At 39.1% G+C, this 15,735-nt stretch overlaps 1 protein-coding gene across 1 annotated transcript in view; it reads right to left on the bottom strand.

Annotated features, from left to right (window-relative positions):
• Window positions 1-10,812: 10,812 nt before the first annotated feature.
• The window catches only part of FIG4 (FIG4 phosphoinositide 5-phosphatase), a 75,944-nt gene continuing 71,021 nt past the window's right edge, over window positions 10,813-15,735 (bottom strand). Inside the window, exon 23 of the mRNA XM_064508869.1 lies at window positions 10,813-12,678. Within this exon, the coding sequence (XP_064364939.1) occupies window positions 12,501-12,678 (178 nt within the window). The 3' untranslated portion in view covers window positions 10,813-12,500. The remainder of the gene's footprint in view (window positions 12,679-15,735) is intronic.

The following is a 15,735-nucleotide window of genomic DNA, read 5'->3' as shown; positions in this document are numbered from 1 at the left end:
GAACATGTGTTGATGACTTCAGGCAGCAGTATGGGAAGGCTGAGCAGAAGCTATACTGAGACATTTGGACATTTGTGAGAGACAAGTCTCTGATTTAGCTAAAGGAAGAAAAGAGATGTCTTGCATTTGTGTCTTCTCAGACTTTTTCTGAATAGTCTCTTCGCTTATGAGGATGGGATGAAGAGTCCCTTAAAGGAAATTTCAGGTTTCTACCTGGAGCACTTTGACCCTACTGCAATCTGGATCTGTCACAACCTGTTGGGAACATGGAAAAGGTGTTAACTACACACTGCAGCCTCTGTTTCTACCAGATGCAGTTAATAGCAGAATCACTGAGCCTGTGCTGAGGAAAAGGAAAAATAAAACAGAAAGAAAACATTAGGGGAAATAAAGAGACATTTAGTTCCAGGTCAACCCAAATTTGCAGTCCAGACATTACACAACAAAAAAGTAAACCAATGCCTAGAGGAAAAAATTAGTAAGAAACACATCCTTGGTTTTGCTAATCTCAGCCAAACCTATGAGTGTCACATCTGCCACTACAGAGCTCAAAAGGTGAAGGGCAATTTTGTGTAAGCTCAGAGCAGGAATCAAGAGGCTCCACACTCAGATTCATGATCCTGGGGATGTGTAGAGTGATTTGTAAAATGAGCAATGGCAAAGATATGTAAAATGATAGTAGGCAAAAAAAGATGTCTCTAAAAATTGTAAGAAAAAAATGAAATAAAAGACCCATCTAGGCAACAACTAAATCAGTATAGTTTATGCTATAGATAGTATTTGTCCCCAGTATGTTCCATATCTAACACTTAATAAATGGGAGCGTAGAGCAGATGCACAGTGAGGTTTAAAACAGACCTGCAGATTGAGTGATCTGGACACGCACAATACCGAATGTCCAAAAGCAAGATGCACATACATGCGGTAGATGAGGGATCACACAGCATTTGTATGGCAGAGAAGTGAAGATTCCCAATTACTTGTGACCAAAAACAAAAAAATGTAGCCTCCTCTTCAGGCCTTGGATGCTTTCCTGTGCCAATGGAAGAGTAATGCTCTAATGTGAGCTTGTGGTTTTTGCTCAGCATGCTGCAGTGAAAACCCTAGGACGTACTATTCAAACTCAGTCTTTGAGCGAAAAGTATTGCATGAGTGGGAAGTGGATGGGTCTGTGAATTCTCTAATGGTATAAATGTTACTGGAAAAGCTATTTCATAACATAATGTTCACCAGAAATCAAAGCCAAGGCAGCAGAAGGAGAACATGATGCCAGCAGGCAGGGGAGAAGCAGAGCTAAGTTTTGCTAACCTCAGGGGAGTCGGAGAGAGCTAGTCCATGGACTAGGCTGCTAATGTGGGTAGAGAACTGACAACAGCGGTCAGCACTGCAGATGCAAACATGTCCTGTTCTGCAGACGGTCCCAGCCACTGAACATCGATGGGCTCTGCTGATCCCAGGCAGCCTGCTCTCTGCACTGGCTGGTGATAGATCACAAGTCCCATACACTACTGACAGCATGAGGTAGCCCTGAAGTGTCACACGCCCTCATTTTAGTGAAGCGTTGTACCAGAGGTGTGTCTGCCTATGACTGGAACAGCAGAGGAAGAAGTTAAGGCCATAAAACTATTTTGTAAGGGGGACACTGTCAACTATGATATTGTAGCTCTGGTCATTTATATCAGTGCTCTGCCAAATTTTATGGAAGGAACTGAGGGACTCCTCTAATTTTTGGTTGTTCAAATGCAGGTTCCTCAGCTAAGCCAGCTGTGCAGGTTGCTCCGAGGTTGGCACAACGGGCAGAAGTAAGCACCTGCAGAGGGGTAGTTCATCCCACCCTAAGACAAGTGCTTTTTGTAGGTAGTACGACTGCCTCTGGAAGCCCCACTCTCTGCAGCCTACCGGGGTTTGATGCTGCTATCATCAGGTAGGATGAACTTCAATCAGGTGGTCCTACAGACCAACCAACAGCTCTGGACAATCCCTCTACAAGTTTCAGGCAACACCCAGCAAAAAATGCTGGCTAGGTCAAAATCCGACTACCTATGTAATGTGCCCAGTACACAGCCTCCTCTTCTGTGAAACCCCTTAAATGGAGAACATGGTGCACAAACCTGAGCCCACAGGGGTGGCCCTGGGCCACGCTGCTTGGTCACAACAGCATGTTCTGCAGCCGTTGCACAGGACCACCTGGAGACACTTGTTAATGAGACCGCCGGTGCACCGAGAATGACAAATGCGACCTTTGGAAATTCAAATGAGGCTTGGCACGTGTACCTTCCAAATGACTGCTGTGACACCCACCAGAGCTCATGTGGATAGTGGGGATGTCTCAACTGCAGGCTTTCTGCTTGTTTTACACGTGCTGTGATCCAGCCTCCTCCTCCTCGCAGCAGCACAAGCCCTTCGCTCCACATGTTTCTGTGCATATTGGACCCATGCTCACACACTCAGCTGGGGCTCTGGAGCAAGGTGTGCTCCGGGCTTTGTAATGTGAGCCTACCCACTTGCCTGACAACGTGAAAGCAAGCGATGTGCATGTGTCCAGGCTCATGTATAGCTGGTCCCTCGAAGCCTTTCTGCAGTTCCTAGCAACTACATTCTTTCCTGTACACTGAACTTGCTCATTCAAATACAGTTCACTGGGACCCAACCCTCTATTTTCACATAGACAGCTCTGGCTGTTCCCTTTTCTTCCTTCTTTCCCTTTCCCCCTTGCCTCACTGAGATGCATGCTAGCTCTTGCTAACCCCTGCTGAAAGCACTATAAAGGACTGTTACTTATGGGGAGAGAAGGGAGGACAAAAGGGAGAATATCTAAAAGTTCACCTAGATCATCTGGAACAGAAAGGTTATGGGAGTTTTTGAGAGAAAAGGATTCTCTGCCACATTACAGCTCTAACACCTCCTTAAAATCCTGCCTCTGTCAGGTGAGGTTTGACTGAGTTGTCCCTCTCTTGCTGAGCAGGGAGTTCATGATCCTACAAAATGCCTTTCTCAGCTCAGGAGGAGGAAAACAGAAGCTCACAGAAGAGCCTGCAGAGCTACAAGCCCAGCATCAGGCTTCACAGCCAGGACTCGTGAGCATCTGGAGCCTACTATCCAATGACTTGTTCAGGGAAAAGCCTGGGAAGAAAGTGGCAAAGAGGCAGACAATGTTTATTGTTATTGTGGGAAAAGTGGAGGGATTCCTAGGCTATAGGGAATGTTTGCATGTGATGAGATGGGTTTAAGTTTTATTGATAGCATAAACCATTTTCCTCAGTTTCACCTTTTCCCTTCCTTTTCTCCTCACATGATCCACACAATCTTTATCTAAGCTTTCTCACATTCTTGGCTATTGATGCCCAAGTTGTTGGGGAATTTTTTGGTTTTCTTTTCCTCCATCATGCAGAGAAAAATGTAAGACAGGCAAGTTTTCAATAGGTACTTCAACAACTGCTCAGTCAGAAAAAAATAAATTGATGGGATAGATGAGATTCAACAATACTAGATGGTGACCACCATGGCGACCAACCTTACATACTGCTGGGAAGGCTTGGCTTTATACACATGTAGTCCAGCCAGCCACTTCCCCAGTGTGACAGTTCCCTTCACAATGTGCACAACGGCACTGCTTTCCATAGGCACCATCAATGGCATTAATGCAATTTAGGAACTCTGTTCTCTCAGAGCTAACTATTATTGAGGCAGATAATCCTGACATTAAATATGTAACTAGCGATTCATGTATACTAATTTTGTATGTATTAGTAACAGACAAACAAAAACTCCAGAGGCAAATCAGGATTACAGGTTTAGCAAAGAAACGTAAGTTCACCTGCATATTGGCAGTTTCCACCAGCCTTAGGTAAACTACAGTATTAACCACCCTGAAAGCCTCCCTTGCACAGGAACAACAATTCCGAGCACTGATCTGGTTAGTCACAGCCCTGTGCAGCCTGAGCTAGGCAGTTGGCAGAGAGCAGTTACAGCCCTGACCTGGAAGTGGTTTGGGCTCCTTTGCTTGTGTGTTTGGGGAGATGATGGTCAGGGCAGAAGTCTCATAAGGTACCATGAAAGCCTGCTTATTCCTGCAGAAGTTCTGGAGGTGATGCAGGTGGTCCCACCTCCGCAGGGCAGGGCAGGGCAGGGCAAGGAGGTCCCCTGGGTCTGAGCCAGCCGACTTGCACCAGAGGCACCAGTCAACATTGAGGGATCCTGCAAAAAAAGATGCAAAGGACTGCTACCTGCTGCGAGTTAAATTGCTAATTTCCTCACAGGTTTGTCAGTAATCGTAAGGAAAAAGGATGAATATCATGCAAACCTGCATTCGTGGCTCCTCTCATGTTTTGTAATGAGCTCAGGTTTTCACTTGGGGAGTACAGTGATGCTTGTACAATCAAAAATGAAGGTGACAAAACAGAAAAGTGAAGGACAAGGCAAATGCAGCATTCATAAAAGTAGCAAAATGAAGAAATGTCTTTTCTTACATTATTATTTATTTTGGATTTTTATTTCTCTTCCCAGGCCCAAAGGATCTCCCAGCAGAAGCCCAGATGTGAGTTATTTAGAATTTGAGGTATTAAGGGGCTGTACGCTTGGAGAATATTTGAACCAGTGTTTCTGTAAAGCCACATCAACCCACGATGTTGATAACTACCTTTGGATGCCTGAATTTTGAAGGAAACATTTGCAGTAAGGAGTAAGACAGTGTCACCTCTGTGAACTTGACACAGCATGAACTCATACCAGTGTCACCTGAATGGAGTGTGTTTGTGCCGTAGGGTGTGCGGGGTGATAACTGAATTCCAGTTTCCACAAGAACCTCTGTGGCACAGAAAAATGGCTCATGAGGCAGTGCTGAAGTAATATGTTGCCTATCTTGAGAAGAACAAACACTACCTGAAAGCTGTTTTTTTGTTATATCCTAGAGACATGCAAAAGCTACTATTTTGATTGGGTTAATAGAAAATGCAAATATAATTTTTCTCTTTATTTGTGTTGCTATCTTCAGGTCTCTCTTTAGTAGGTTAAAACAGAGGAGATGTGAGGATAACGACACAAATAAGGGGAAAAATTATATTTGAATTTTCTATTAACCCTATTCAGCCGAGATACTTGAGATGTTTTATACATGCTTTAAGAAATGAACAGGGAAAACAAATGTTTTCTGAAAGCAGTTGGATGAAAGTTACCACAGGTTGATTTTAAGCATGTGAAGTTGTTCCTCAGTCTTAGATTTAATTCATGCACATCAATGTGTACCATTGGAGGAGACAGAGAGAGAGAGAGAGCGCGCGAGCGTGTAACACCCTTACCCAGCATCCCTGCCCTGAGGATCTCACAGGGGTGCGAAGGGCTGGGCAGACAGACACACGGACAGGAACTGTCCGTGGCACTTGGGAGAAATAAAGGCCTTGAAGAAGCAGAGCTCCTACTTGAGCGCAACCCTGCCACGAGATTAATGTCAGTTTTGACACCGAGAGTACCCACAACAGCCGATGACATGGGCCCCAGTCCTGAGCATGTCTGATCCCACCATAAATGTTGAAGAAGGGGGAGAGAAAAAGGGCATCAGAACTGAATCAAAGCTCCTGAGGGACCTGAGCCAGGCTTGTCACTAGAGAATCTCTCCCCAGAGCTGCCAGTGAACATGGCACGTGCTGATGCTAGCTTGATGAGATGGCCTGGAGCCACCTTCTTGGGAGTACCAGTGACAAATTGCAAGGCAGAGCTGGACAGGTCTCCATTTCTGCCTTAAGTGGTTCTAAAACCATCAGCAAAGACTCGAGAATGAGAAAACAGAAAGACTGCCTCCACACTGACTTTTTGGGGAATCTCCCTCCCCCTTGGATAACTCTGTGCAGTAGGATGGAGAACGCTGGTATAGCAGGACCATGGGTAATCGAAGGGGACTAGTTTAAATGCCCTCCTAGTTTCTTAATCGGGGCAACACTTGACTTTCTCTAGAGGAAAAGGTTTTAGATGATGTCTGCAATTTTTTCAAGAACTAACAGCCTCTATCCAAGCAGAACATCTCTCAGAAATATGTTACCAAGACAAAGGGAACCCAAAAGAGCCAGCGCACATTTCTGTCACTGCCACAAGAGGTAGAGAATGAGACATGGCAGATGGTGGCACCGACGGCATTTAAAAAATATGGGATATGGATTGATGAAGAAAACAGTAAGACTTTTCAATAAAAAGATAAAATTTAGGGAGTTCTGCTTCAAGGAATAAAAGCTTCAAAAGGAGGAGATGGATTATAGTGGGAAAACTGCAACTTGTGGCACAATTCAGGGGTAAGAAAATGGATTCTGAACTACAGGTGGTGGTGAAGAGGGAAGGGAAAACAAAAAAAGAAATTACAGAAAAACAGAATAAAAAGAAGGGAAATAGGATAACCAAAGGGAACCCTTATTAAAAAGGAATATCTGAATTGACAGGGAATACAAAAGAAAAACACTCTCCGTGTATTGCTCCTCCAGAAAAATCTAATAACGCTAAACATTGTTTTTCATGCCTTTTCTCAGTCACGTCTTTTACTTGATTCCAGCAGACAGATTCACAGTTGTAACTGTTTTCTTTCTAGCATATAGCTTTAAGACCTCTAATACGTAACTGCTGAATATCAGTATTTGCAAGAATTGGAATTTTAATGTATGATTTTTTTCATGAATAACTTGTAACATATGGTACAAGTTCCCTATCAATTTTAAACCACCACCAAAAATGACAACTTTAATTAGATTTTTTTAAAAATATACAGAAGATAGACTGAGGCATTTGGGAGCCAAGCACATTATATCTTTTCCATACCAGTCTCCAGGTGATCACTCAGATTCAGAACAGCTATGGCAGCAAATGGAACAATACTTTATACATAATGTAGTACTCATGCAACTATTCAAGTACAACGTATGCACTGTTTTATCTTCAACGAACTGTACTTGTATGTGTAATTATTTGTAAAGTACTGGATAAGGTGAAACATATGGAAAATGAAATGATCTTCAGAGTAAAGCTGGTATTTCATCTTATTGTCAAACAGTTGTGTTTTACAGGTCACAAGCTTTAGAGTTTATACTAGTACTGTCGCTGGCCTGAGTTTGTGAAAGCCAACAAAACCTTCTTAGGGTCCTGCTCCAAAATCTGAAAAACTCAACGGCAAAACAAAGAGTTAAAAAAAGTTATCCCAGAACTAGGTACTGTTCTTTTGCCGTCTCCCCTCTGGTACCCATGCTGTGTGCACGTTGAAAAGATCCTATCTCTGGGTCACAGTACAAGACTTTTGAGTCTCTCTGGAAAGAGAATATGAGAGAACAAATCACACAAAAACTGCCAGCCAGAATACTCAGGGCACTAGTGGAAGGGTAAATGCTCATTTTAAACCTTAGCTTTGCCAACTGAGTTGCCAAGAGCATACTCACAACGCTAAGGAGTTTTAGTTTACTGAGTTAGTATCAAAAAGCCCTGTAATCTCAAATACATACCTCACTGAGATCAACAGGCAACAGGCTAAGTTGAATAGATGAGTATGTTTCTATGCCATGCCAAGCAGAGCCTTACACGCATAAACCTGCCTATACAGCAGAAGCTCAAATGTTTGGCCACTTCATGATGATCTTACACTTGTATCATTTTGTTGGTGAGTCTTACCATATTGTGTTAATGTTTCTAAAAGATCTTCATTTGCTCTCAACAACACTTACCTACTGCCCCTCTCTGTGAAAACAGGGCAAAGGGTCAGGAAAAGGAAAATGAAAAGTGAAGTCTTATTTACTAAATCATTACTTTCAGCACTCTCTAGAGTTTTTTGAGAACACTCATTTAATTATCCACTATCCCAACCTTGTGTATATTGGTAACTACTAGAACATCAGTAAAATTAATATCACATTTTCAATTTTCAAAATTTCCATTTTAAAGGAAAATATAAACCCAGATATTTAATTATTTTTACTTTACTCAGTGAAAAATTTAGAAGTAAACAATGATCCATTAATCCATCAACTGATTAGATTCCTTAGATGGAGGATCCAGACTACTTGGCATAAATGCAGTCTGCAATTTTAGAAAGTGTATAATTTTAGGAACTAAATGCGATCACCAAAGAATCTCCAAACCCCACCAGACAGCAAGATACAAACAACAATAATGCAACAAGCTGGAATGATAAAGACACCACTTGTCTGACAGGATGACAGGTATATATATACTCTAGCATCTTGTCTAAATTCTATTGCTACAGCTGTGCAAAATTTACCAAAGCATTTTTCTTGCTTAAACTGAAAAAGATAATTTCCCTTTCAGAGATGAACATGTCCTCCACCTTATATATACTGCAATTGTATTGATATAAGCTAACAAAGGATGTATTTCTTTTATTAGCAAATGTAAATAAAGGATGTTATCTTTTAGTGCAATCAGCCTCTGAAGTCCAGCTGCCAACAGTTTGCTGTTTTAGAAGAGCTTCATACATTTTAATTTTTTTAAAGCCACAGCACAAAAGCCCCTGGGTTCTTTGCATCTTTATGCTGTATTGCATTTGCCCACAAAATAAATACAGAAGTATCATGAAAATGGACCATGGTGGAAGAATAACAAAATACTGTTGTTAAAAAAATGTGCTATTTGAAAATTTGTCTCATGAATCATTTTTCAATTTACGATTTCTTCCCAATGTCTTCTAATCCTTTCTTCTGCAACTAGGCACATTTCATAGCAGATGATTTGAAATGAGTAACACGTGAGTAACCCGCACTGCCTGAGCTCTACAGGCCAGAAAGTGAAACTCTGTTAGTATAGCATATATTACAGGAAACAGATGGGAGACTTCCAATTACATAAATTAAATGAAGACAGACTAAGAATACCAATAAAGTTCTAAACCACTTTCAGGGCACAAACCTCAAGTAAACAAGTTAAAGAAAGAAGTACCATTTAAATACATAGTTTTGGATTCTGGATATATAGCTCAAGACATGAATGCACGAAAAGGGCAGTTTTAACATTATTATATGCTTTCTCGTGTAAAGTATATATGATCACTGTAGCAATCATTTAAAAGCTCTAGGTCAAGTTTAGCCTGATATGAAACAAACTATATTTTGGCATATAAATGCGTTGTTATTTTAGATTCCCTCTTCCATCTAAATAGCAACCTGCATTACTGAATCAAGCTGTTAATATGATGATCATGTATTACCAATGTTACTGCTAAGAAACTTAGATACAACACAAAATGCTTTGTCTTAAAATCTTTGTATTATTCCATGGCATATTCAACATTCTGATAATAGCTGTTAGTTTTCACTTGCATTAAATTCATCATCTCTAGAAAGTACAGATTCAAGACTGACTCTAATCTTTAGTATTAACAGTCTTCCCTTTAGGCTGTGTTTTCATAGTGTCTCAAACTGCAAAAGAAAGAAAATTACTAATAATCCCCTCAGGATAGGTAATTCAAGTTATTTTCTGGTTCTTTACATGAATAAAATTAAACTACAGATCACCACCATTTTAAGGTTCTCTAATGATCCTTCAAAATCTCTTGAGGAGCTCTATAAGTATAAGACAAAACATCAGATTTTTTTATTCTATCCAGGGAACTAATAGGAATAATAAAAATCAAAGTAAAAAAAAAAAAAAAAAAAGGATTTCTATTTGGACTAATAGTCAGTCTGCAAAAGTTAGCTTGTGTTTTACATCTGCATTTTAATAAAGAAAATAATCAGTAGTTCTATCTACCATGAGATATGAATACAGTAATAAGGTGATAGCAGTATAATAAAAGCTCTAGATTTCACAAAGCTCTTTGCAAATGAGAATTTGGAACTAAATTCTATTATGTTCCTTAGGCATTTAAGGTAAATAGGATAAGATAGTCACAGAAAGCCAATTAAATTGAAACAAATGTGAAATGCCACCCCTAAACACTTAAAAAACTTGCACAAGATCACATTCATCTTGAAAGCTTTTATCTTTCAAGAAAACTCAGAGGATTTTTGTTGTTGCTCTTTTTAAACACAGTAAATAAACCATGACATCCACCCAGAAATAAAGCATGAATCCACCCAGAAAAGCACCCAAAATCATCACCTCTAGGTGTGCATTTTGGTATTTTATTTCAATGTAGCCTTCAAATCCCCTGAAAAAAACTAAACATGTTTGGAGGAGAAAAACATTTTTCTCAGAAAGAAATTTTGTTTGTCCATACAGCTAAATTTTAAAACTGATCACTAGCATTTAGAATAAAAAGAGCACTATATTAGTCTTCAGAGCCAACACAGCCTCTTTGTGTTTATACTTACGTTGTGCACGTTTACTCAAATTCTGAAAAGGAAATATATGTATCTATTCAGAACTTCTAACACAGCCAAAGACTGAGCTAAGGTTCAGTCACATACTGTGTGTTTAGCACCAGCACTTAGAGGGATACTGAAAAGCCTTCAATTACATAAAGATAATGGACTGGAGATAGCGTTCATCTTTTAAAACTGTAAAAAACAAAAACCTTTAATTCTCTTTTGCTTAAAGTTTTTTGCTTGAATAGCTAAAGCCTGATCATAGTTTGTCTGAGAACTGTAAAATTATTGCAATTCCTATATTTTGCAACAGCATTACCTGTTGGAATAGGAAGTGGATTATCATATTTTGCCTAATTTGTGGTGGTGATACACTTTGAAGGGCAACTTTTATGAGATACCAGCATCTAAGAGCAACAAGAATATGAGGAATGTTATAATCTACAAAACATCCTCTGAAATAACTTAAGTGTAGTAAGAAAAGCATGCATTCACTCCATTGGAATAAAGACTTCAGCTTCAAATCTTTCCAAAGCAAGCATTTATTCATTCAAAATATTTTTTGCATTGGTCAAAAGAGTTCAGCCCAGGTATTTTCCAGAGAAAAAAATGTCAATAGTTGCAATTAAGTATTACGTAAAATAACATTTCATTCTTGTCTCTGCTAAACTACATTCATTTCTCTCAAAACAGTATTAATCAATTAACAAGAGAATGGGCATCAAAATTTTTAGTAGCTTGAGATACAATGTTCTCTCACTGACTAAATACAATCACTTCCTGTAACACACATATTGCATAAGCACCTTATATCTTCTTTCTTTATCCACTGCATATTTTCTTTTATTATACAATAACAGAAGTGCCACTTACTGCATAAGTTCAGATTATGTTTGCACTACACAGCTAAGTATATGGAGCTGCTGCCTGCAAGTTGATTTTCTAGGAACCTGGACATGCTCTCCATATCCATTACACACGGTTGGCTGAAACATCCCTAAAGCAGTTCCTCAAAGTTATTCCAGAAAATCTTGACATATACTTTGTTCAAGCTTGGAGAATAACATGAATTGTCAAGGATGCTGATGACATTGTCACTATTCTTCAATGCAAAGGGCTAAAATCAGAGGTTGGGAATTTTAGCTTGTAACTGCACCTAATAGTTTTTTTCCTTTTTTTATTTGAGAAATGTTTTAATCACAAACCAAAATTAAACACCCTACTCCAGGTACCTGCAGCCTCGCCACTTCTCACTCAGCACTGGACATGGTGTTCAGTCTTACCTATCCCCAAGTACTGCTTCCTCTTGCACTGCCACCCCACCTGATCCAGCCTCTGTACCTGCCTTATTGACCCTCATTTCTTGGGAGGTTGTAGGCTTAAACCTGAAGGACCTCAGAGGACTATAAATACAGGGATGGAAAGAGTATGCTGCAAAAAGAACCGTGCCTGTCATACAGCAAAATGACAAGATGCTCTTGCACCCTCCACCTAAGACTCTAAGCCCAGTAAAAGAGTGTGTTCCCTCACCTGCCGGCACAGCTGGGAAGTGGTTCATTTCAGAGCCCTCCTAGAAGCCCATGGTAATTAACCATAAGCCACTTTCACCCTGTGTAGCACAGATGCTGTGTTACTATCACCAGTGAAATTAGTTTTGACACTAATTTGAGCTATTAAGTTTGTTAATCTAGATGTAAATTTTGATTTTGACATCAGCCACACATTTTTCACTTTTGCTCAAGAGAAAAAGCAAATTACAAGCCCTCATTTTCCTAAACATTCTCAAGAAATATCAAAAAATATTGTTATAAAAAAGGCTGTTTGGTGTCATGGAATAACGAAGAAGAAAAGTTTTCTCTTCTGATTCTTATACGTGAATCACTTCAACTTCACTAGCAAACATAACAATATAAGAAATTAAAACCTAACCACTACTTCTTTTTCAGTTGCTGCATATTTTCCAGTGATGGTAGCTACTCTGATTATTCACTTAGTTTCTTAAGATATTTTTTCTTTCAGCTGAAGAGCAGATATTACATCACTTTTTTTCCTGTAAAGCCTAATAATGTAAATATATAATGTTTAAAGCATAATAAATAGGAAATGTTAGATAATAAATTTATTATCTCAAAATAACAAAATTAAATTTCCTTTCTAATGTTATTTTTATGACCTATCAGTACATTACACTTGGCAGCAGAATCCAGCTGGAATTTACATGTATCTGTTTCGAATGTACTCTCTGTACATAAGGAAGTCATCTTTTCCCAGTGGTTGCATGTTTCCTCTTCCAGCCTGAATGTGTGCATGAAATATCTCAGTTGATATCCTATCAACTCTTGGAGGCTGGACTTCATAAATGTTGTCTTGGGAAAAGGATGAGATGGGTACTCTGGAAAAGAAACAAAACAAAACAAAACAAACACCGAAAATTTGGATCATGAGGTAAAAATTTTCCAGAAAGAAGTAGAGTTTTTTTTCCTTTAAAGATATACGAGAGCCAATGAAAAGGTAACTTGCCACTTGATAATTCATTTACCTAGATCGTTATCATGACTACTGACGTAAGACTCAGCTTTCCAAGTAGAGTAGTTAGGTAAGATGCCACTAATCACATTACAGACTACTTTCTGCACTTTCCTTACTCTGTCCTCATTTCTTCATTCTCAGATCTGCTACAGACAGTAAGCACCTAAGCTGAAACTAATCTCTGCCATACATTATAGCAGATAACTAGAAATATTAACTGAATTAGCCATGTAGCCAGTAGCAATTATAATAAGCAAGTGATTATACTCTGAACCCCTATACAGAAAGGATTTATCAGATAAGAAATTTCCATCTAATTACTAGGAAACAGACAACTACTATTACCAGCAATAGCACTTTGTCAACTGGGACAGCTGATATTTTATAAAAATATTTGTTAAATAGCTTAGTACAATGAACTTCTATCTTTGACTCCTAATACATTAACCTACTCCTTTCTTACGAGAAATAAATGTAGTACAGTAGTATAGTACTTCAAAAGAAATGTCTTTTCAACTGCTTTTAACTATGACCTTCTCCAAAACAAACAAAAAATTTATCTTACGGTCCCTTCTTACAAATTATAATTACCTAACAGTGTGAAACAGTTATACAAAAAAGTGAACTACAATTGCATAGGTTTCATGTAATAATGCAAAAGCTATTTTTATGACTTGTATAAATAATGGAAACTGAGGATAGAAATTGGACTTGTGAAAAGTTTATGTATACATAAGCCACAGTACTTCCTGATTTTAGTGAGTTTTAAGTGAGTACACTGCAAATTTGGAATACGTAAATACATTGTAAATGCTTCTCTCTCCTGGGACTTTGCTGAATGCATGTATTATGTTTACTTGTTATGATTACAGTTTCCTAATAAAATACCACACTTAATGGAAATGCCAGCCTTCTCATCATCCTCTTACTGCTGCTTCCAAACAACTACATCAAAGCTGCAGTTGAAACTACACTGAAAACTATCCTACCGAAGTCCTAACGCATGAGGAAGCACAGCCCAAAGGAGGGACGCTGGCCCAACTCTATCTCTTCAGTCAGACAAGACACCCAAGCACTCCTCCCAGGATCTTCGCTAGGGAACGGGGAAGAAGTCATGCAAAGCCATCATTCCTCAGACCAGGGCTCCAAGGAAGAAAAGTGAGGTGTGAAAAATGACACTGCTAATTCTCCTTGTTGTTCTTACTGGTTCTACACATGAAGTGGTTGTGGTAGGGAAACATTGGACAATTCAGTTCCAGCCTGGACTCCTCTTTCCAAAGCAAATCAATACACTAGCCCAAATTCCCACTGAAGCAAAGCCTGGAAACATGGTTATTCCAGACTACAACCAGCCAATTTTCAGCAATATGCCAATATATTCCTTTGACCTATATTAGACTTTAATAGTTGTGTGGGATGGTTGCAATTCGAAGGTATCTTTTTCTAAACTTCGCAAGAAAAGTTTGGATTGGATTAGAGAGAGATTGTAAATTGCCTCAGGGTATAATATGACTACTCTTCCCCCACTACCTTTGCTTAGTATAGGGGTCCCCAACCTTTTAGCAGTCTTGTGAAATGACTTCATGAATCCAACCCTTCATCGCCTCGCCACCACCACCACCACCACCACTTGTCTTTTTCAGTTCCTCTCTATCAGTCCTTTCCCCATTAATCTCTGGGATTTCTGCTATCATATCTTGCCTGCTTCCAAGACTGGGACTACAGCCACACCTTCTTTGCTCCCTACCTATACAGCTGCCGCTGCCAGCTCCGTGGTCTTAATGACACTGCTGCTGGCTACAGAAACGACAGTGCTGAAACTGAGCCAGGGTGGCATCTCTTCTGAGAGACACTCAACAGCTCTACACAAGGATTTGCATTTCTTTTGGATCTTGAAGATGGTAGAGACACACTAAATTTGCAAGTGCTGGTCCAGCACAGCTCAAAAAGGCTACTACAGCATGCATGGCATTTTAATATGAAACTGTAATTGCCTACCCTTTGTAACTTAATCACTAAACTCTGATCAACGTAATCACCTATTTGCTAGGAACTTTAAACTGCAAAGTTGTTTGGATAATTCCATTAAATGCTGAAATGTTTGTTTAGTTAGATTTTACATATGCTGTAACTGGAATAAAAATTTCATGTGAATAGGGTAAAAAAAAACCCTGAACATAAACAATAGCAAACCATTGCTGCCATTTTAAGTCTTCAAATTATTCTTTAAATCACTCTAAATTCTGAAGCAATAAATGTTAAAAAGTGTTAAAGCAGTAAATTCTGAGAAGCAATGTCTCTTACAGGAGGAATTTGAATGTGTATTTCTTCAATAGCTGATCATGTGAGCTCCTAAGTAGATACAATTCTGACCCAAATTTTGAATACTGCAATTCAGTTCTGTTCATTTATGATCATTACAGCTGAGAAAGCAATCTAAATTCTATTTCAGCTCTTAGAACAGTAGAAACAGAGTAAGTGCTCAGCTTTTAAGAGGTGAAGAAGGAAAAGTGAACTAGTAATTGCTGGTATTACGCCTTGTAATTTCTGAAAAACCATAGGCACTGCTTATGACTAAAATCCATGGTATGTAGCTATTAGTGTTGAAGGGTAGTATTTTTCACAGGTTCCTCTAAAAAATCCACAATTTATTTGAATTCATGATGTCTGAACTTTTAGAGCAGCTAGTTTATAAATCTTGCTATGCTGCATTTCATTTCTGATACATATCACATTAGTTTCTCTAAGGCAGTAAGAATCTATGTAGGGGTAGATCTGCTGTCAGTCTTAGGGCAAAAGATGTTATTCCAAAAGATGTTATGTTAGAGAGCCATCAAACAAAATTAAACACGAACAATATTCTCAGTAAATTTAAGATAAGACCCCTGTAATTCCATACTTATATTTTGTTTGAGAACTT

Source organism: Dromaius novaehollandiae, chromosome 3, assembly GCF_036370855.1.
Source record: "Dromaius novaehollandiae isolate bDroNov1 chromosome 3, bDroNov1.hap1, whole genome shotgun sequence".
Lineage (NCBI taxonomy): Eukaryota > Metazoa > Chordata > Aves > Casuariiformes > Dromaiidae > Dromaius > Dromaius novaehollandiae.
Note: the sequence above shows the minus strand (reverse complement) of the source record. Positions and strands in the feature narration are given on the sequence as shown.